The sequence below is a fragment of the Teleopsis dalmanni genome, chromosome 1 (genome assembly GCF_002237135.1).
Source record: "Teleopsis dalmanni isolate 2A chromosome 1, ASM223713v2, whole genome shotgun sequence".
Classification (NCBI taxonomy): Eukaryota; Metazoa; Arthropoda; class Insecta; order Diptera; family Diopsidae; genus Teleopsis; species Teleopsis dalmanni.
The window spans coordinates 167,564,688-167,587,919 of NC_051846.1; the positions used below are offsets into that span (position 1 = coordinate 167,564,688).

General features: G+C 30.4%; 1 protein-coding gene across 2 annotated transcripts; it reads right to left on the reverse strand.

The window, feature by feature from the left end:
* Positions 1 to 11,964: 11,964 nt before the first annotated feature.
* Positions 11,965 to 20,592, reverse strand: LOC119670005. 2 transcript variants are annotated; one of them, XM_038080082.1, is made up of 16 exons: positions 20,518 to 20,592; positions 20,380 to 20,460; positions 20,177 to 20,308; positions 20,057 to 20,107; positions 19,920 to 19,994; positions 19,453 to 19,563; positions 19,241 to 19,396; positions 18,978 to 19,175; positions 18,840 to 18,926; positions 13,552 to 13,647; positions 13,356 to 13,472; positions 13,226 to 13,300; positions 13,096 to 13,167; positions 12,825 to 13,037; positions 12,184 to 12,759; positions 11,965 to 12,122 (listed from the first exon to the last, which is right to left on the reverse strand). In XM_038080082.1, exons 1-16 carry the CDS (start codon positions 20,536 to 20,538, stop codon positions 12,087 to 12,089), a joined length of 2,097 nt encoding a protein of 698 aa, XP_037936010.1. In that variant the 5' UTR covers positions 20,539 to 20,592; the 3' UTR covers positions 11,965 to 12,086. The 2 variants fall into 2 exon arrangements, with proteins under 2 accessions (XP_037936010.1, XP_037936011.1); XM_038080083.1 differs by lacking the exons at positions 19,920 to 19,994; positions 20,057 to 20,107.
* Positions 20,593 to 23,232: the final 2,640 nt, after the last annotated feature.

Here is a 23,232-nt window from a genome sequence, read left to right on the forward strand (position 1 = left end):
TCCGCAAGTCCGCATCTTGGACGGCAAACTTAACTAAAAACTAAATAGAAAATAGTTCTTATTTATGTAAACAATATAAAATTGTTGCAACTTCAACCCTCGATTTCTTGAAGAATAAGATATATTGGTATATAACGTAAAGAAAAAAAAATTACTCGGCATAGATGATACTACCGAAATCTATTGTCAAATCGGTTTTCACACCAAATCGGAATGGTGGCGATGAATTAAAAACAAAATGAACATAGTGACTTATAGTGGAGATTATTCTTTTATCTTTGATATAATTTTTATGTCGTTCAGAAGGAAAAAAAATAACTCAATTGCAAATTTTAAAAATTGGAAAGTCATGCATTCCTGTCAACTGTCAATGCAACATTTTGTTGCCTCATAATTTTCACGTATCAATTTTACATGAGTTAACATGCTAAAAACGTTTTTCATGCAAATTCGGTTATATATTTCCGATTCAACTTTAATAATAAAATGTTCACAATTTTACATATGGATCTTTCCGCTGTATGTGAGAGTACTGTATTTTTCATATTCGCACTGCATTTGTGCCAAGGCACAACTCCTCTTCAGGCTAATACTTCGCTGGCATAAGAGTGACGCATTTTCAGGACGATTTCGTGCGTTTATTGTAACGCGGCATGTGCGGAAAATTGCAATTTTCTGATAACCACAAAGTGCCAATATTTAAAATCAGAAATGATATGAAAAGCGAAACCATTTTATGAATTGGTTAACAATATATTTCCAATAAGTGAGACAGCTATCGTTATTTCCCCCTCGCAAGTGTTCACCTCAACATTCGCCACATTCGTCAAATCGATTGTTTCATTGCTATTTTTGCGTAACATTTTGTCGTAAATTTTGCATTCATTTACTATGGTAAGTCAAAAATTGGAATGCAGTTTTCCCTGTGAATTAAATTATTATTTTTTCATTTATATTAGTTTCATTTTATGTATATTTGTTTGTTTGTTTGTAAAACATTTGAAAATTGCTGGGGTGTGTCTGTTTGAATATGAAAACTATTCGTAATGGGCAGCAATCAACAGAGTACCGCTTGACTTCCGGACTCTATCCTAGTTTGCTCTACTTGCTCTATTCTGCACTAATCGATGCTGCACTTTCTTGGTTTACATTTAAATGTTTTTTTTTTTTGCAATTTCTATTTAATAATAATAGTTTTCCAAAATATCGTACTTCTCCCTCACATTTAAGTGCTGTTGACCCTCGTATGGCTCGTGTTACGTATTTGGCACAGCGTGTGTTCGCCGTAAATTTATTCAATTAAAAAAGGATAAGCAAGGGTCCCTCCGAAAATTTGTTGAAAATAGCACTTATTTCAGTAGCAAAGTGTAAAGGGTGAAACTTTATCTTTAAATTAACTGGTTTTTAATTAAATTAAATTTTTAAATAGTTTAAATTCTTATTGACTAAATTGCTGAAGATAAGAGGAAAAATATAAAGGGGCAATTTTAATTGAATGCTTTGATAAATATTTTATATGTATATGCACTTGGGCAAAACTAAATAGATATGTTAAAAAAATTAAATATATATACAATATATATAATATACATACATATATAAATTTTTTTTTTTACTATATAATGTGATTTATGACAAAAGCTTGGTAAGGAAATGTCACCGCCCATTTCCAGAATTAATTTGTATAATTTGATAATTGAAAATTATTAAGGACGAAAATGTTTCAGTGGCTTATACAATATATTAATAATAGATATTCGGAATCCATAACAATAATTCATCATTTAATTTATTTTATTTTTCAAATTTTTAAAAACGCATGGCACCGCAATTCTACCGCATTTACGGTCGCGAGAGACTTTATAGCATGGTGAATCATAGATCATGGTGGTGCCGCCACATCCATTTTCATGTATATTTCTTTATAAATGAGACAAAGCTGCGCAACCTACGAAGAATTGTTAGTCCATTGTATACTCCGAAGTTAGGAGTTCCGAGAGTGCGAGCTAAACAGTAAACAAATGAATGTTTTCTGTAATGCTATTAAAAGTGTCTTCTATAACAGTACCCACTACAACTGATTTTGTTTTAAGATTTTTGACTGTAAATTTGTATTAAATAAAATTAATATAAATTAATTAATATAAATTGTGAAAAATTTCAACAATCCCAATTAAACAATTATTCAAATTATAATTCTCATTAAGTAAGGATGGCATTTCTATTTCAAAGGGTGTTCTGATTATCATAGTATAAGGTAAATTGTTCAAAGCTTTGAGCTGTCATATGTTACTATTTATGCCGGATAAGATGATTGACTTAAAATGGTGCCTAAAGTATGCTATTAATAAGTAGATTTTTCATGAAATGCGTATAAGAGTTTCCGGCTCTTAGTTTGTTTTTAATAATATTTTTGAGCCATTTAAAATGAATTTCAATAGACCAAATTTATCATAACGATTTTATTTTACAGTAGCAATTTTCCGTAGAATATTAGTATATATTAAACTTTGATTTAAGGCTATTTCTTAGAGAACTTTGTTTTTTGTTTTTCAGTTAACGAAAAAAACAGTTTAAATTTTAATGTTAATAAAAGTTTACTAAACAAATTTTTCATTTAAAAATACAACTGTATCATTTTGAATAACTATAAATATCTCTTCAGTAAGTAGAGAATACATATGTTTTATGAAAGAATTAAGTTATATAAAGGTGATTATAAAAAGAACTTCGAAGTTTGGATGTCTAATGAACTGAGTGAACTTTAAACTACAAATGGCAACGACGAAAAATTAATTAATAACATTTTATTTTATGAAACCGTCTTTCTTTAAAAGATTATGGCCACCTATATGCTTTCAACATTTGTGGAGAAGGGATTGATTGTAAGCGTTATGCTGCTTTGTGTATGATAGAGGTATTACACTCTATTAATTACTCCCGACTAGTGACACTTTGATATGAAGAACTTTTACTGCTTATAAGTAATGCAATAGAAGAAATTGCTAAAATGAGACAATACCTTTTGAAAAAAGGGTATTGCGTTTAATCATGGCAACAACGCTAGAGTGTAAATAAAAGACTGGAACCTCTGAAGAGAAATGGAGTTGCGATTTATCTAAGCAATACTAAATTACATATCTTTCAAATTTCAGTAGTAATTAGGAGATCTTTAGCAAAGATTTACGCCATATAATCTTAGTATTGTATCGTTAGATTATATTTTCTTTCAGTCTCTTCAACGGATTTCCGTTGGAGTACAATTAAATTCAATGAAGGAATGCAATAATCAATTTTGTATTCGTAAAAAATATTTATCTTGATAGATACAAAGAATATTTTTGTTTAATTGCTTTGTATACCGAGAGATCTACTTCAAAAAATTATGTATTTCCATAATTTATATTTCATATCTTTTGACATTTTCATTAAGTCAAATATTTGAAGATTCTTTTATGTGAACAGATGAAAGTGCATAAGACGATCCAAGCAAGTCATTAAATGAATATTAGTTATCCTTAAATAACCTTGAAGCAGTTCTTTTGCCTTTAGCCTAAGCACAAAATCGGCTCCCTGGTAATATTTCAAAAATATTAAAATAAATAATTAATCATTATTAGAGTTTATATCAAATATAGTTTAAAAATAAATTATAACAACAATCACTCAACATTTTTGTATTTCCATCCAAAAACACCTTTTATTGTAGTTGTCATCCTTTTGACAGATTATTTTGAAAAATGAACCAAAATGATGTATAAAATATGACTTTTAGGGATTGTTTGTCATCGAGTGCACTAATGATTTTTATTGAGAAATTAGTGTTCATGAAACTGAAACATTTATTTTTAAAAAATAATTAAAAAATAAAATTAAATTATTAGGAAGTTCATTTCGAAACATTTTACTAAATTTTGTTCAAATTTTATTGAACAAATTTAATTGATCTACTTTTTATGATAAATTAAGATTTTTATAATTTTTCAGTTATTTCATGGTTAATGACGACAGAACTCTTCTTCTGTCTTCTTCCTCTTCTTCTTTTGTCTAAGTAACACATAGACACCGTTTTGATATCACACATCCGGTTATGATATATTTATTTTTATAATCAAATTCCGTGGTTGATACAGGTGATTTTTAAAACCTTACAAAACAGCCTGTTTACTTGTTCCAAATTAGAGTAGTGGCGTACTAGACAACTGGTTCAATTAAAGCGGATCCTACACAGTACTACGGCATTAGTCCTGACAGGTCACTTATTGTTTAAGAAAACATACAATCAGACTTAGTCCACCCATAAAAATTTTCCTCGTGGTTGTGAATCTGTAGAGAAAGAAGAAATTGTGTTTCGTCTTATATGTCAACATGCAAGAAGGCTTGATCCATTATAACTTTTGTCGCGGTTGCACCTATGAAGACTGTTTTTTATTGTATGTGTCAGTGCCTATCTTTAGAAGTAGAAGATTTAATATTTTTGAAGCCTCATATTCCACCGACCTGATAAAACTATCACAGGAACATAGTCAAATTTATTTACTTGTCAGGTTGGTGCGTTTTTAGTAAATGTTACTATTAATATATCAGTACTAGTAAATACTATTTTCTTCGAAGTTTTCTGTGCGCCGGCTACTGTGATTTTCACACATATTTCATGGGTCCGCTTGATCTAGGGTATGAATCAATATTTTATCTGCGGTCATTATTTATACTGGAGTGGACTTTGGTGTGCGAGACCGCCAATCCAATCAAACCAACCTAACATAAGTCCCGAATCAGGAATAAACAGCTGTTACAAACTACTGGGTCAACTCTGACAAATATTGGCTACAAAGTATTTATTCATAATTTTTGTTATATGTAAATATGTTTTCTATAATCATTCACATTAATCTAACAGATAATGGATTATGTTTTTACCATCGTGAGTTTCAATTGTCTATATAATAGATTTAATTATGAATACAATAGCACAATATGCTCACCTCCACTTCACTTCATTAGCCAATCATCGTAGGTAACATATTGACGACGAATTTTACTCAACTAACCTGCTATATAAAATTGCAAACTAATTATGTTATGTACAAGAATGCATTAAATTACGGATACATATATACTAATGTAAGTATGTACATAGTGTTACTTTCCATTGTATATGCACAGATGTGCAATACTTTGTTTAGTAATTTATATGTCTTGTCGGATTGAATACCTTAAAAATGCAATGAACTTGTCAGGTGGTTTTATGCACCTTAAAGAAAAGTGATCGCGGTGATAGTTGATATATTCGTTTGTGCATTATTTTATTGTTAGTAGAAAGCATGTAATTTTAGATAGTTTTTCCTTTAATTTATCCATGAACAATTTTTCACTGAGTGTTCACTGTAATGGTCTTTTTATGTGTGCCAACCAGCTTTGAGTTATGCGTTCAGGTAAGTGAAATCAATATTACCTACAGTCGAATGGCCTATTGCTTTCATCCACAAAAAGAGCTGTCAGTCAATAAAATCGTTTCGTAATGCGTTTTTTATTGTTTCGGAAAATATGTTATAGATAAAGTTTATATGGGTTTTTGTACATTTTAATTTTATTGTTTCGAAATAAAAATAAATTTATTTTTTTCACAGCTAATTATTATTGAATTCTTGAACATGCAAACCATAGTTATTTAGAACACCTGTAGTGTCGTATTTTATCGGCTTTGTTACCATTGCAAGGATGAAGACTTTAATAAAATTAAAAAAAGTTAACTTATTATTAGTAAAAAAGATTATATATTATATATATAATATATATGTATTGTATCTGTTCTGAAATAATAAAAAAATTTACTTGATTAAAAAGAATAAAATTTTGTTGTTGCAATTCACCACAATTCGAAAACCTCTCCATTGAAAACAATAGCTTATATTAAGAATTTAGTTTCTCTCGTCAAAACCGAGGTTCAAGAACAATAGTTAAAAAAAATAAGCTTCTAACGATACTTATTTTATATTATAAAGTACTTAGGAACTTATATGCACTTAGCTAAAATTTATTCTGATAATTTTTTGATGTTAGTTAAAAAATTGCTTACCCATTAATTTTATAAATAGATAAGTTTGGAATATGAAGTAACAAGTTTTTTGTTTCTTTTCTCTTTATCAGATTTATCATGTGTGTTTCATTAAATCTATTTAAACATATCATTTTTAGGAAGTAAGAATGGACTATGGAATAGCAAGGTTTTTGTGTTTCCTTTTTTCTTATCAGATATTTTATGTAAGTTTTATTGAATTTATTTAAAATATTCGATATCCTTGTTAGGATAATAGCCTGGATTACAGAATTTCGGGGTTATTGGATTTCTTCTTCGGTTATCAGATCTTTTATATAAGTTTTATTAAATCCATTTAAACCCATTCTTGTCCATAGTATGAATTTGCCAGTGGTTCGACGTTCGTTGTTTCTCTGATCATAGCCTCTCTTCTCCAATCATTAATTTTCAGTTTTTTGGAATCGGTGAATACTAAGTCATTAATAAATTTTTGGCATAACTTTCTTACCTTGATGTGAACTTAGACAAAAATTTGTTTCGCTGCTGAATCAATCGGCTTTCTGATTACGTAGTTCATTGGAATTTGATGTACTTTTTGACGTTTTGGTTCTGCATTTTTTCATTTTTTTCTCCTGCAGCGTTACAGTGAAACCGAAAAGAGCACATTGAGTATGACCACATATTTTTCTTATGACCTTGCGTTCATATATGAGCAACTCCACATAATCACTATTTTTTAGTGTCTTGGCTTTATATTTATATACATAAAAGAATGAGTCTAAAACGTGCTCTGGATTAGGTAAACTTAGTTTGCTAGGTATTAAGTCTCTTACTCACATCTCTCTGTTCTGATTACTGAAATGAAATTTCTACATTGCTATGGAAATCTTCTTCATTCATTTCTAAAAAGTGGTTTTAATGGGATCAAGTCTCAGACTGTGACTTTTAAGGGTTTTGTACATATTTATATTTTATCCATTTTTAATTTAATTCATTTTACTTACAATTTACGAAAAGTTCTTAAATTAAATTTAAATAGGTGAAAGCTGAAAGTCTTCTAGTCTAGCCCAGACAGTCCGACAGATAGACAGGGTAATATACATCGTAAAGTAATTATAAATTTATTTTGTGCTTAGTTTGAATATAGGTAATGTATACGATCCCAAACTTGTTTCATTCTGCTTTGGGCGAATTTAATGTTTCCTTCACTTTTAGTATTCTCAAAATATCATTAGAATAATAACATAAAACTATTTTAGTAAGTCGTATTACGTATAGGTCAGTGTTTTTAGGTTTTCTAATGTCGCACTCAAGCTACCATGCTGTGTTCAATTTATTTTATTTTTTCATTATTTTTATAATCTTCCAGTTCCTACTTGGGTGAAAAGGTATACCCTTCTTTTCAATATTTTCCGCTTAGTTGGACAGCTTTTATTCCATAATAGAACAGTTCAAGAATTTCAATGCCCGCAGAGTAGATATGTTACATTGAGCAAATTAATGGGGTTTCTAAGTATTTTCGGTCAATGTTACATAAAATACGTAAAAGAAATCTAAAAACAATGACAGGCGTAGATAATGTCTTGACGTGTTACTCACACTTAAATGAAAACATTTTCATAAGATTCTTTATGTTGTTACTTGCTTGACAGTTTCATTAGAATTTATGCTCTTAAAGGATATCAACGGTATTATGTGTTGCCCAAGGTTTCTTTGTTGGCTGCCATCGCTGTCACAATAACTTTTGGCTCAGCTGCTGCTGATAAAAGCGGTAATTTCGTTGGCTTCCTTTGTTAAAAAGGCACGCGTAAATTTTATTAATATTATAGTTTATTGCTCTGCTACAACAACAGTCACTACTGGAGTATTAAATTCAAGAAGAGTTTCATTGGCTTTCGTCGGAAATCCATCAAGTGTAAAGTAGGAAAATTAATTAGAATTGAATAGCAAATGAAAACGACAAGTCAATCCAAGTGGCATATGCGTTCCAAAGTCTTTGAATTTGACGCAAACGATTACATATCCTTTCCTATTGAATTGAATTGTGTGTTGAAAATGTTAAAGATAAGCACATTACGGATTTAATATTTTTCTCACTATTATTTTATTTTCTTTGTATAACAAAAGATCCCTGGTGACCTTATTAGACGTGCATTGTGGATGTTGCTAAAAATGTACTCATATGACAAGAAAATTGGCTTTAATATGTTGCTTATCCTGTTATTCTACAGTTTTTGCGCACAACAGCAATCGAATTGTATGGAAAATATTTACTGAAAAGAAAGTTCATTGCACTTTCTATTTTATTTTTTTTTCTTTGATTCCATTACTACGTTTTGGAAACCCTTAATTAACTTTGGTAAACAATGTCAACAAAAACTAAAACTACAGAAAAGCAAAAAGGAATAATAATATGGGAATCAAATTTCAGTTCTAAAAATGTGTGTGTAAAAACAATAAACCACAGAGCAGAATGCACCTAAACCAGCGAAAGTAACCATGGTCACACTTCCACAGATACAAGTTTTCATGGTTTGACTACACATAGACGACGTCTCGTTTGACACCGAAATTTTGTATTACCCAAAACGTATGCATCGCAGTTGTCGCTTGTAACTGCAAATCCCTTTTCGAGCTGCTAACAAATGAAAATGAAAGCGAATTCGCAAATAAACTAAAACAAAACTAAACAGACGATAAACGACAAACGACAGACACGACAGAAACAAAGTTCTTATACTAATGTTGCGTTGTTGCTAATGTCGAGGGATGCTAATAGTGGCAACAGCGATGACTTGCAGCACAAAGCCAAGGCACAAATAATAAACAATAAGAAAATAATCACAACAGAAATGAATATTCACACACTATATACACACGTCCACTTTGTATACTAGATGCTTTACAGCTGCAGACGTATCTGTCGGCAGTCAGTAATGTTACCTACTACTCTGCTGCCTCGCTTCATCACGGGGATCACAATTACCAATGATGCAAATGAATTTGAGATAAAAATTGCTGCGCTACTGAAACTGAGCTCAACTCAGCTTAACAATGCACACCAACATTGTTGCTAGGTTGCTGTTGGCCGTGCAATGCAACGCTTGCGGGTGTGGTCGGTCGGTCCAGTTCAGTTGTCGACGGTTACGAATTGTGGCTTCTAGTGTTACATTTTGATATGACAAAATATTGTCGGCGGTAAAAATTTCATACTGAGCAGTTCTATGCTTAATTTGAAATTGGAGACATACACTCCACTCCGCCATAATTAATTATAGTTTCAGTTTTCAATTTTTGTTGTTTGCACTTTGTTTGCCGAGAATTGACTGTCACTTTTCGAGAGTTTTAGGGTTTCAAATGTAAAAGTATGTTCAAAAATTACTCAAATGCAAAAAATAAAAGAAGTTAATTTAAACTATAACATCAAAAATCATTTATTAAATATATATTTACTTGTTTTATACATTTTAATAACGTTTTTAGCAAGACTAGATTAGTCATCGCTTCTAATTTGACAGGTATGACTTCTAAACCTGGCACTTGCAATCTAAACAAATTATATATGGAGCATAAACTTATTAAAAAAAGAAAATTTGAGTATTTGATCACTAAGACCACTGATGATGAGTACTTGGCAATACTCGAAACAGCGTTGTACGGTCAGGCAAATTTCAATAAATTAAATAAAATGTTTGTCTCTGTCTTTTTTTTGCTATTGGAAACCTTCTAAATCTTTTCATTATAAGAGGCGTCACAAATTAATATAAAAAAATAATTGTCATTAAGATCAATGATAAAGTAAGATACATTTTGATATATCATAGAAAGTGGCACGCATATTACGAGAAAATGCATATTACGTCGGCTAATAGTAAAACATTAAACATAAAAAATATATACAATATTAAAACAATATAGGAGAAAATACTTAATTGTAAAGGAGACAGATCGATATAGTGGAAAATGATTTAATATTTCAGTTGAATGCAAATTGTTTGGAACACAGCATCAAGAGACAGAGTTGACTTGATTAACATTGTTCTGTAGGTGTTTAAGTCAGATATTGCATTTGCTAATTTAGCATTAGTACTGTTCATTAAGAATAAAAAGTGGTCTTGATATAAGTAGGATATGAAGTCTTCAAATAAATATTATTTTGCTTCACTTTAACACCAAACAGCGAACAGTTGAATTACAAGCCACAGTTTTGAACTATTAACTATTGCCGTTTTCTTTTGGTAAACCTGGGGCAAATTTTATAATCGAGATTCACTTATAGTGCAATTTTTATTATCGAATGGAAAATCTCGATCAAAATGTAAAACGCTAAAGAAATGGCCGAAACAAATGCGTATTTTGAGAGCTTTGAGAAAACCTATTATTTGGAGGGAAAAAGAAAACTAAAAAAACGCTGGACTAAATGTATCAAACTAAAATGTGATTATGTAGAAAAATAAAATATTTATTTGTCGAAAAAAATTGATTTTATTCAAAAAGTCACTGACTTATAAAACCGCCCTCGTAATATGACATATGTATTTATAAAAAATATAAATGTCTACTAATACAACTACAAAAATGTTAAATTATATTATAAAAGTGTTCGATTCGGCAACAAAATTTGACAGATCTAGAATGAATCTAGATTAAGTCCAAATTTACCAATCTAAAAGTTTATATATATATAAAGATCGACTCTAGTGCATATCGCGACTTAATTCTTAATACTGAGTTAAATATTACTTAAGTCAGTATTCCTACATTGAGACTGTAAAATTAGTCAAAGTTAGATTAGATTAGTTAGTTAAAAAGTTTTAAAACCATGAGAATATTGTTTTGGATTGTCTACTCAGGTGTTGTATAAAATGTAGCAAGACCGTTGTTCCTTGTATATTATAACAGCAGGTTAGAAATGTAGCTAAAGCTAACTATCACATGGTCAGTTTTATTAATGGTTCGACCATTAGGCGACTATCAAGTTCGTTTATATAAATGTTTGTGTGAAAATCGGATGCTATCATAGATCATAACCTAATCTGTAACTAAGATTAGATTAGCATTTACCATCTATGTAAATTTGAATTGGTTTCTATGTGCAAAGACTGGAGTCCCATATATACATTTTATGCCTATTCATTCAGAATTTTAGTTCGATAACTTTCAATTACGACTTTTCGGAGAGATAATAAAAATCGCCTTTCTCTTTATCACTTTTTTCCTTAGCTGGATTATGTACAGTAATAGTTGTAGTAGTGATGGTTTGCAAGCAATAAACAGGTATGTTGACTTGCGTGCAATCAACTTTATTCCAAACTAATAGCAGTTTTTTAGCTGTCTTGATAGCAGGATAATAATATCTAGTAGTGCTAACAGTTTTCTGATGGTACAAAAACTACACACTGAAGCATGTTTCATATAGCTATCCATAATTTGTTGTACGTTTTCATTTGCTGTGATTATTGCCAAAGACGATTCTCATTCTGTAACTAATATTGAGAATATCTGAAAAGACACCTATTATAAGGTGGGAAGTAAATTGTTCGCCGCCGTCCCTAATACACCATATTTCGTTCGTCACAAATTAGTTCGCAAACGAATTATTCAATTTCTGGTCTGTTGGGATTATGGTTATATATCAATTTTATTATTCCACCCATATTTGGAGGATATTTATCAAACTATGGACAAAATCGAGTCCTCTACAGTTACTGAGTCCTCTACCCAAAAAATTTAGAAGTTTGATCAACAAATGAAAATATTGAAATACTCTTTCATAATACACCAAACAAAACTATTTGTTTAGGCTTGGATAAACCTGAGTGAAGTGTCGAAAGCGTGCTCAACAATATTGTACAGGTAAGCAATAAATAGGTGCGGCAAAGTTGAAATAAAAGTTACTCTACAATATCATTATCATTCTCCATTATTAAATTTATTTTTACTAAATTTTGTACAAAAAAATGTTTATTTGACGATATCTATAACAACCAATAAGCGATAATCTCTAAAATTTTAACCAGTTGTATTATTTTCGAAGACTTCAACTTCATTTTGTTTGACATTTATGAATCGCCAGTAACGTCTAATCCAATATATAAAAATTGTTAAACTTTGTAATAAGTTTATATTATAAAAATACTTACGTCAAGAAAAAACCGAGATTCTCCTATATTAGTAGAACAATCGTAATTAGAGAAAAATTTCTCAATGCTAAGTATAAGCAAATCAACTTTTTCTAATATGAAATACTGATGTTTGACTGATTTAAAAAAATCTTTAACACAGTTTTTATATACATCATCCGAACCATATACTTTTTCCCAAATATGACGTAATAGAATACATTGAAATACAGCTCTGCGCGTTAATTCTTTTTCATGTAAATACGTGCGCATTGCGATAGCTGTTACATAATCTACATACTGTCTTTTGATTAAATAGCTATGCTTTAGAAGATATTTCTGTGATTTGAATAATGAAGAAATCCGAGCAAACTTCTTACATTCCTCTTCTTTGTCGTTATCAGCCTTTTGCAAACGTCTTGCAATATTGGCAAAGATATAATGACCATTTTCATGAGTCCCAGCACTTTCTGTTGATGGTTTATAGTAGTAAGCACAAAGCAGCATAATTAAAGGTGCTTGGAGTACATTGGTGAGAAAAGAAGTTTCCATTAATAAAACTTCCTTTGTTTCATTTTGAAGTTTTAGTATGTTAGACTGAAAGTATTATTAGTTTTAAAATTACCCATTTATTTATAATCTATGTTTATTTCATATATAACCTTTCTTTCATCTGAATTCCTATCCATTTTTGGAAGACTTAATCTCATAGCTGTTTGACGTTCTAAAAACGACTCAATTTTTGAATTCATTGCACGTTCTTGTTCTATTAAGTCAAATGCAGTACTGAAATACACTCGGTTAATTTCATGTAGTTTGAAATCGGTTTGCCCAGTAAATTCTTCTTTATCTTCATTTGTGTTCAGTTTGTTGGCCTGCTCAAGTAAAAATATATATAAATCAGTTTGAAATTTTTTTACAAAAGCTTATTACTTCACTGTTCGTTTTATCTTGGTCAAACTCTTCTCCTTGGAGTTGAATGGATTCAATATCGTCCTCTATAGTCTTAAATAGTTAAAGTATATAGTTTTTGTTGTATTACTACATACGTTTTTTAGACTACCTCTACACTAATATCTGTATCGTCTGATCTTTCTGTATTTGAAATATCAGTCCCAATGCTTTCAGTAGTTGTATCCTGATAATGATTTAAATTAACAAGGCTTATTAAATAAAATAATAATATAATATACGTCAGCTTCCAAATTTTTTTTATCATTAATGTGAAGGTCTACATCAGTTTTCATTGTTTTGTATATTCCAATCAGTTTGTTCTTCATATCAATAACATCGGTAATATGTGTATTCTCCTATGAAGTAAAAGTAAATATAGTAAATATAGTTTAAATATAGTATAAAGCATTGTCTAATAATAGTAATTTTCTTTACCCCAAGCACAGCATTTTCTTTTGTTGCATACAATTTAGAGATCCTATTTAGGCCTTCACTATCAACCTCAGTTTTAATGGCATTATCTTTGGTAACCTAAAATAAAAAGTATGCAAATAATAACATATGACAGAAATCGTAAATATTATATCTTTTGTGGCATGGGGTATCATCTGGTGTTTCTAATGGTTTCTGCAAACAGGAAAGAAATATCAAGCTATCATCTATTGTGTAGATGTCCAGCCTTGGCTTAGAGCAGAAATGCAATTTTAAAAAAAATTAAGGATCTAAAGGATCCTAGAGAACTGAAAGAATCTGATATTGGAACTCTTACAAAATAAGTACGTTAAAATGATACAATTAGCGTTTACATCACAAATACACGTATCATACAGACTCGTTAGAAAATCAGGGATGATATCAAAATAAAAGTCAAGGGGTTACGTAAACCATCAATAACTTTGGTCTATTTAGGTTAAGTTAAACCTAATTTTTTTTTTTTTTTTATTTATTATTAACGATTCTTCAAATAAAGACAAAAATCGTTTTAATATTGCACCTAGTACAAATAACAAAAAAAAAGGTACTAATAAGCAATTTTATTTGAATATTTAATGTAAAAAAAAAAAATGAAGCTATTTTGCTACTCGCTGTCCATTAAGTCTGCCACTGTTTTCCTTTTTAGCCGTCTAGATATTGCAACCACCTGGAGAAGACTGGATGCTGTAACGTTGACATGTGTTTTCAATCGCTGTTTGTGAGCAATGGCACACCTTTTTGCCACGACGTCGACTGTTGGTATGTCAAGGTCACGGTGGAGATCACTGTTTCTAATGTAATATGGAGCATTTACGATGTATCGTAGTACTTTATTTTGAAAGCGCTGGATAGTTGCAATGTATTTCTTGCTGGCACAGCCCCAGAATTGTATGCCATAACTCCAAGCCGGCTTTAGTATTTGATTGTAGACCATTAGTTTGTTGTGGATTGCCAGTTTAGAGCGCCTGCCTATGAGGTGGTAAAATTTCTTTAGTTTTAGGTCAAGCTCTTCTCGTTTTTTCTTAACATGCGCTTTCCAGCGCAGCTTGGCGTCAAGCGTAATGCCCAGATATTTGGCTTCGTTGGCGTGTGGAATTTTTGTGGCATCGATATGAATTGGAATATGGTTATAATTTCTCAATGAGAAGACTATATGTACTGATTTTTCCTTATTGAGCTTGATTCTCCATTTTTTTGCCCATGAAGCAATTTGATTGACTGTGTGTTGCAGATTAGCCGTCGCGTCTTCTATATTGTTTTCGATTGCTAGAACCGCAGTATCATCTGCAAATGTTGCTGTAACTAGTTGGTTTGCAGAGGGTAAGTCGTGTGTATACAGGAGATATAGAATGGGCCCAAGAATGCTCCCCTGCGGGACGCCTGCGCTAATCTTCTTTAGTGCTGAATGTGCATCTTCATATTTAACACTGAAGTACCTGTCGTTTAGATACGATGATAGTAGCTTACAGTATTGTATAGGCAATAATGATTTAAGTTTATGGAGTAATCCTTCATGCCAAACCTTATCGAAGGCTTGTGATACATCTAAGAACACGGCACAACACACTTTCTTCTCTTGCATCGCCGATTCAATGGCATTTACGACTACATGTATTTGGTCGATGGTTGAATGGTTTTTTCTGAAGCCGAATTGATGATCCGGAATTAAGCGTCTTCTCTCGATTATTGGTGATAAACGCGCTAGTAGTAGTTTTTCAAAAAGCTTCGATAAGGTTGGCAATAGAGATATTGGCCTATATGAGGATACATCATTGGGAGACTTCCCTGGTTTAGGTATCATAATTACCTCAGCGAATTTCCAAAAAATGGGTACATGTTTCAAACGGAGGCACGAATTAATTAAATCGCATAGGTAGATGATGCAGTTATTGGGTAAGTTCCGAAGAACTTCAGCCGTTATTAAGTCAAAACCAGGAGATTTTTTGAGTTTCATTGTCAAAATTTGTTTTCTCACTTCTTCCGTAGTGACTGGAACAATTGCAGCATCGCCTTCGGGGCAATTTGTACTTGACCCAATAACATCTTGGCCTTCATTTGGACTGAAGGTTTTCTCTAGGTGTTCAGCAAACAGGTTCGCCTTTTGAGAATTTGTTTTAGCCCAGTGAGTTTCGTTTATTTTTACTGGGGCAGACTGCTGCATTGGTCTGTTAAATGATTTAGCAGCTTTCCACAAAGAGTATTCATTTTTTTTGTCTGCCGTGAGGCCCATCAGAAAACTATTAAAGGTATTATTTTTGTATGATTTGATGGCTGTGCGTAACTTTTTAGTTGCTCGGTTTAGTTGCGATTTAATTAACGGACATCTTGTTGCTTGCCAACGTTTTCGCAATTTTCGCTTCTCCGTAATCTTTTTTGTGATGAAGGGTGGGTATTTTTTACCATGTAGAGTTTGGAGTTTTGGTGTTGGTGTACTGTTCCACGCTGCCATCTGCAATTGCTGAGTGAAATGAAGTACTGCGTCATCTAGTTGCTCGCTGTTAACAATATGATCAAACTTGTGCAAATGTACAAGCTGAAGCTGAAAATATTTCCAGTCGGTAAATTTATTTGCTAACTTGAGTGTGTTCTGGTTTATTGTTGGATTTTGTGAAACTATCAGCAGCACTGGTGAGTGGTCAGAGCTAAAGTCGAAGCCTTCTGAGATGGTTAGGTGAGATGCTGGAATATTTTTGTAGACAAAGAAGTCTATTAGGTCTGGAACTTTGCTAGTATCCGACGGCCAGTACGTTGGTTTACCAGTTGAAATTGAATTACAAGCTGCGAGTTGCATGGCTTTGTACATTTCTTTTCCTTTGGTTGTATTAAGTCTTGAGCCCCAAAACGTATTTTTTGCATTGAAGTCTCCTCCAATTATAAAACGGCCTTGAAACCGGTTAAAGAGAGATAAGTAGTCTGCGCACTTCAACTGATGCCTGGGAGGACTATATAATGCAGTTACGACCAGCGGCTGATTAAAGGTTTCCACGGAAACAGAAGTAGCTTGAAATTCGATTGTGCTATATTGTTCTAGTAAGTGATGTTTTATCGAGTTTCTAATTATGACAGCGCTGCCACCCCTTGCGCAATTATCAGGATGTATGGTATGGTATAGAATATAGTTTTTAAACGTTATGTGCGATTGCTTAGTAAAATGAGTTTCAGCGATTAAACCGATATCAATGTTTTCGCTATTTAATACGACTTCGAGTTCATTTTTATGTTTTGTTAAGCCATTCGCATTCCATAAGAATAGTTTCAAACGATTAGTCATAATCTAAAAATTGCATATTGTGCTCTAGCACGCTTAGACGTTGTTCGAGCGTTTTAAATACCTCTTCTTGTAGATTAAGTTTTGTTAAGATAATTGACAACGCGTTGTTGCTTTGTGACTCAGTACTTTGAATGGGTCCCTTAACAGTTTGGGCGTAAGTGACTGTTCTAACACTAGTAGGTTCAGTAATTTTGGATTTACTTTTTGTTACAGCAACTTGATTATTTTCGTCAGCCTTAGTTTTGTCAGCTTTGTTTTTTAATTTTATTTTTTGTAATTCTTTAGCGACTATACAACCACGATAGTTCGCTGGATGCGGTTCGCCACAGTTGCAGCATTTAGGCTTATCGGACACTGTCTTTTGGCACTCCGAAGTTAAATGTTTGCCGGCGCATTTAACACAACGTGGAGGTTTTCCACAGAAATTTTTTGTGTGACCGAACGATTGACATTTTTTGCATTGAGGAATTAAGTTTGACGGTTTGATGGGTTCAATCTTTACAATTGTGTTAAGAATACTTTTTATCTCATAGATTTTCTTCACATCTTCGGTTGAGTCAAATGACAAAAGGAACATATCAAGCGGTTCTTTAGTCTTCCATTTGAGTTTGTTTATCGCACCGATTGCTTTTAAACCTTGGTTGTTTAAGTCATTTATAATCGATTCTTGATCACACGAATGGTGAAGATTTTTTACAATAACTTTTATTGGCCTAGTTTGCTTGTCTTCGTAGCTGAACCAGGAAATATTTTCGTGACTTAATAGTTTTGTGACAGATCTATAGTCAAAAGAGTCAAAAATTGATACTCTATATGAACCATTATTTATAAGTCTCACAAAAAACTTGTTTTTTATAGTTGCAATAAGTTGGGCATGTAATTTTTTAAAATCATTTATGCCATTGATAACAATAGGAGGAGGTCGAGCAATTTTATTAGGGGCAGCTTGTCCTTTTTGGCAAGTATTTGTTTCAACAGTAGGTCTACTTTGACTAGCTACTTCAGGAGAGGATTCGGCCTTACGTTTTTTAGTTGGTCTTTTCTTTTTTAAGATCCAGTCTGTCTCCCTGGCAAGTTCCTCCTCATCGGTTTCATATTTTGCAATTTCTGGTACGTTTTTAAAAGATTTTAATTTTTCGTTTTCACTTCTCAGTGCAGTTAACTCATTGGATAATAATAAATATAAATTTTCAAGCTTTTTAATTTTATTCTGAAGTTCTGTATTTTCTTTTTCAAGTTTGATCATTTTTTCTTTATTTCCACCACCGGGAGGTGGGGTATTAGCATCAGTCATATTAATTTTTAAATTAATACTATTTTTAGCGCGTATATTTATACTAATAATATAAATTTAAATTTAAATTTTTACCTTAAAATTTATAAATAAATATTTTTAGCGTCCTTTCGCGTATTTATTTATTTAGCATTTGTTAGTTATTTAGCTATATTAATTACACAATTACACAATTTATTTAGTTTTTATAGATTTGTTTACAACACTTTTCTTGTGATTTAATTTAAGCTTAAAAGCTTTATTTGCTGTCTCTATCAGCTGTTTTTAAATGTGTGCGAATTAATTCCGCAAAACCAAAATCCGCTTTTTTACATAAAACAATATAAATATGTTAATATTTTATTTTGTCGGGCACTATATTTTATAAATTTTTTAAAGAGTCACTGTCTCGGTTTTATTTTTTTGTGATAAATTTAAATTAATTAAACGTTTTACACTTAGAAAAAACATCAAAGTACGCAGTGATATTTTTTGCGCGCGCACCTCAAGTTATGATATCTCATATCCTAATGAAAATAATATTGTTTACCATTATTGAAACTTTGAAAATGAAAGTGCTATGTAACTGTAACATTAAAATTTTTTATAGTTTTTTAGTCTATAAACTAAAAGCTAAAATAACTTCAAAAGACTATTAATTTTTTTGCTTAGTTTTATTATTAATAATTAAATATTTTTTTTTACCTTTTCCATTAATATAGTTTCATTTTGTTGAAATGTCATGTTCTCAACCTCATCAACATCGATATTATTATTTTCACATATGTCGGACTATGTTATGAATATATTGTTAAAGCTATTATGCTAATAAATATTTTTTACCTCAGTTTCAAGATCTTCTTCGTATCGTAGACTGGAATTACTAATCTGTTCACAAATTTCCACATCCATGACACTATCCTCGTTGGAAGTATCATTGTACTCAGTTTCAAGATCTTCTTCGTGTCGTAGACTGGAATTACTAACCGGCTCACTAATTTCCACATAGATGTCACTATCATCGTTGGAAGTATCATTGTTCTAAGAGTAAATTTATTACAATTTATTTCCTCTTTTTCTACTCTTTTCTTCAAAATATTACTTACAATAGTTTCAGCTTCAATCACGATTTCAATATTATTATTCAAGTAAATATTATTTGTCTTGGTCTCAGCATCGACTTCATCTAAAGTATTACGCTCATTAAACTTTTTAAAGACTTCCATTTCAACTTCACTTGTATTATCGCAAGCAATATTCTCCTAAATAGGGATTGATCATTATTATTAAAATTTGTAAAAATAATGCTGAAATATACCTCATCAAACCATAATTCTACTTTTTTCCTCATTATATTGTCTTTACATACCATGAAATCTTTATTTAATTCTTCAGCTTCATTCTTAGTATGAGTATTATCAAATTCGTTCTGATAGATAAGTTAGCATTTTATTGAAGTTTTTTTATAATTTAAATATATATTTACGATTAGATGAACAAATTGATCACAACACATATAATTTTCAAATATGTATACAAAAAGCTTAATTATTTAAATACATCTTAAATGGTTATATAAAATGTCGTAAAACACTACATCTAAGCTCAATTAATTAGATTTAATTAACAATTTAATTCAGATATTATATAACTGAAATATTTCGATTTAACCCAATTATAAATATTATTGCATTTAATTTTCACTAAATTAGTATTGTATTGTAGTATGGATGTCTTGAAAGTGGATATAAATTACTATCTCAAATGGATACATATAATATTTACATTGGGTATATATTGTTCTCTTTTAAGTTGAGAATGATCACTGAAGCGTTCAAGAACAGTCTTATTTTCACCAGCCTATGTAAACAGAAATTTATTCCATATATCTAATAGTTTTTATACAGAAAAACATTTCTTACCTTAACTCTAAAATTCATATCTTGTAGGCTTGAAAAACTTTGTTGCGTAAACTTATTTTTAAATTGAAAATAATACCCTTAACAATATTTACTTAAATTATTCAATAATCAGTCAATTACCTCAGGCAAATATTCCTCTTTACGTTTTTTAAATACATATTGTTCAGTTTCATGAATAACTTCGCTGGTACAGATGCCAATTTCCATATTATCTTCAGAAGCATTATCTTCAGAAGCATTATCGTCAGTAGCCTACGTGTTTTATATATTAACAAAATTCTTGCATATAAAATTCTAAATTAATTCTTAAATTTTTTTTCAACCTTTTGAATTCGTTCTCCGCCATCAATGGTGATGTTAGAATCTTCCACAAACTCTTCTTTATAAAACCCATTTTTGGTATTCTATGTCAGTCTTTAGTTAATATTCTGTTCTTACTTATTAAAATTATCTTAATTTACCTCTGTGTTATATTCTTCCATTATTGAGCCAATTTCATTTACTATTGTTGTTAATTTTCTCGGAAAAATTTTGGAAACATATTTTTAATTTCAAAATTTTTATTCTATTCTATATTTATTTTTTTCCAAATAAATTTATGTACATAATTTAAAATTCAAATAATCAGAAATTTCTAAAACGAAGTATTAATAATTATCAGTTAAGTTAAAAAATGAATAAAGTCAAGTTAATTCAAAATTAATAAAAAAAATTCAATTAATAAAAATAATATAAAATTAATTTTTGTTGTTGTAGTTCACTACTGTTCGAAAAACCTCTTTTAAATTAACTAATTAGTGATTTGGTGTTGCCTAATGCAAAAATTCCTTTTCGTTTTCATTGAAAGTGGTAGGCTCCAAACCCTACACATAACCTCATATACATATATGAAAGGTTTCGCTGCACTCATTAGTTCAAAACGCACTATCCAGATTGCCGCCATATAGAGGGATACAATTTAGAGAAAACAATGGTCACTGTAAATGCAGCTAAAGAGTTGGCTTAGTGCTTTTATTCCCATCATGACTAGGTTCTATAACTAAGGACCAAGGGTGATTAGGTCAAATAAAGTTTGTTTTAAATGCTTCAAAATATATAGAATTATTTTTTCAATTTTTTTCATAATTATTTCAATACTTCTATTACTTTTCGATGCCTTACAAAAATTACTTCTTCATTGGAACTAAATTTCTTTGCTTGGAGAATCTTATTGATATCTATAAAAACCAGTCGTAACTAAAGTTAGATCTGCAAAGAAAGGTGGTTGGAGAAGAAAATAGTTATTCGAAGGGTAATTTATTTAATTTAATCATTGTGTTCATTGACTTTTGACGTATTTATGTACATTTCACAATATACCTAGTTCAATTATAATAATTTAAATAATGTCGTCATAATTTCTCGATCTTCACCACCTTCAATATTGTGCAAAATGAACGATGAATTTGAATCTGTGACGTAGATAAAGTTCATTAACAGCAAATGAGAAGGAACCGTTAAACTATCCAGATAAAAAAATTTGACTAAAGTAGAGAGTAGTTCGGTTTATGACACGGCTTTAAACGGTTCGGTTTTTGCAAGAAAATATTTGTTTCATTATTTTTAAGGTGTAGTATTAATTTATTTATAAACAAATAACAATATTTGAACTAAATAAACAATCAAATTTCTTTAAAAAAATAAGTTTTAATTGAGAATGATTTGCAAGTGCATTTTTAGTGGTAATTGAGCCTTTTGAAATACAGAGTAAACATAATATCCATATGTATGTGTGTATGTAAATAATAATGATAATATAAAATATTTTACTTATATCAGTGTTAAAAATATTAAAAATTATTGTGCAAAATTTTTTATTTAAAAATATTAAAACATTTTGATTAAAAATGTAACAGAAAACTTTAATCGTATTCCAAAATATACAAAATAACAAAAGCCGTAGTAAATATGCGTGTAAAACAATAACAAGAACCGCTAATTGCAGTTACATTGACGCAAGCAGCGTTGTTATTACAGCAGTAGAAAACAGCAATGCAAAGCCGCTGTCTTGCAAACCATATGGAATAATGATTTGGAAATTGCATTTGTTATGACGCGAGCAGCGCTGTTATTAGAATAAAGTCTGTAAAAATACAGATACTTTACAGCGCTGCTAATAAATTTTATTTGTTCTTAAAATTAGATGACAGTTGTTGTTTTAAGAAAAGTGAAAGTGTTTGCTTAAATGAAAATGTTTGTTTGAAAGTAGAAATTTCAATTTTATTATTATTTATTATTTGCAAAAAAAAAAAATATGATCAATTTAAATAATTTTTTTATATTATTATAAACAAGAGAAAAATACTTCATATATTGGCATTTGTTCAACAAGTAGGTTAATTTTTTTAATTTTTTTCTTTTCATATTTTATATTTATCATGTATTATGGTAAATAATAACATTGAGTAAAATAAAAAATATATGATTAAAATTATATACTATAAATATATATTATTTTGTATTTTTAATATATATATATAAATATAATATTTAAATGGGTGGATAAATTTTTTGGAATTACTATTTCATTTATATTATTTTTCTGTCTGGTTATACCGTAGTTTGCTGTTGAGTATAATTTGATGCTGATGTAGACCATGTAGTAATCAGGTCATCTATCTACATTGTATAAAGTCTGAATATCATTTCTAAAAAGTCCTACGACTATGACTTATAGCTAATTGTAGTATTTATCTAACAGATGCAAGAGAACAGATGCAAAATAACAATTGTTATAAACATTTTCAGAAAAAAAATCAATAACAATATGTCTAAATTCTTACTTAAGTATATAGCTACCATTTAGCCTTACAAAATTTTCAAAGAAAATAAATCGATTTAACAAATACAGACAGCTCTTAAAACAAAAATATGCATATTATATATGGAAATTCTCTAGAAAACAAATCCTTAGGAAGAAATCCATCTTAAAATAAGGTCCTTGGGCCCGTAGGCGTTTTATAAGGAATCTGTTATAGTTTCATCTTTAAATCAAAGCCGACCCAAATTTTTGTATATTTTTTGAAATATCGCAACTTTAGTTTTCTATATGTTTAAGAGCCATCGACCCATAGACATTATGCGTGGTATCTGTCGAATCTGTCGCAAATGCACCGGTTAACCTAAACTTAATTGTT

Excerpts from the sequence above, each read along its gene's own strand:
- LOC119670005 (XM_038080082.1), bottom strand. The coding sequence starts at position 20,538 with ATGGAAGAATATAACACAGAG. Across the intron at positions 18,927-18,977 it reads AAGAAGATCTTGAAACTGAG|TCCGACATATGTGAAAATAA; the intron begins GTAAAAAATATT and ends TTCATAACATAG. Across the intron at positions 13,168-13,225 it reads ATACAGATATTAGTGTAGAG|ACTATAGAGGACGATATTGA; the intron begins GTAGTCTAAAAA and ends TAACTATTTAAG.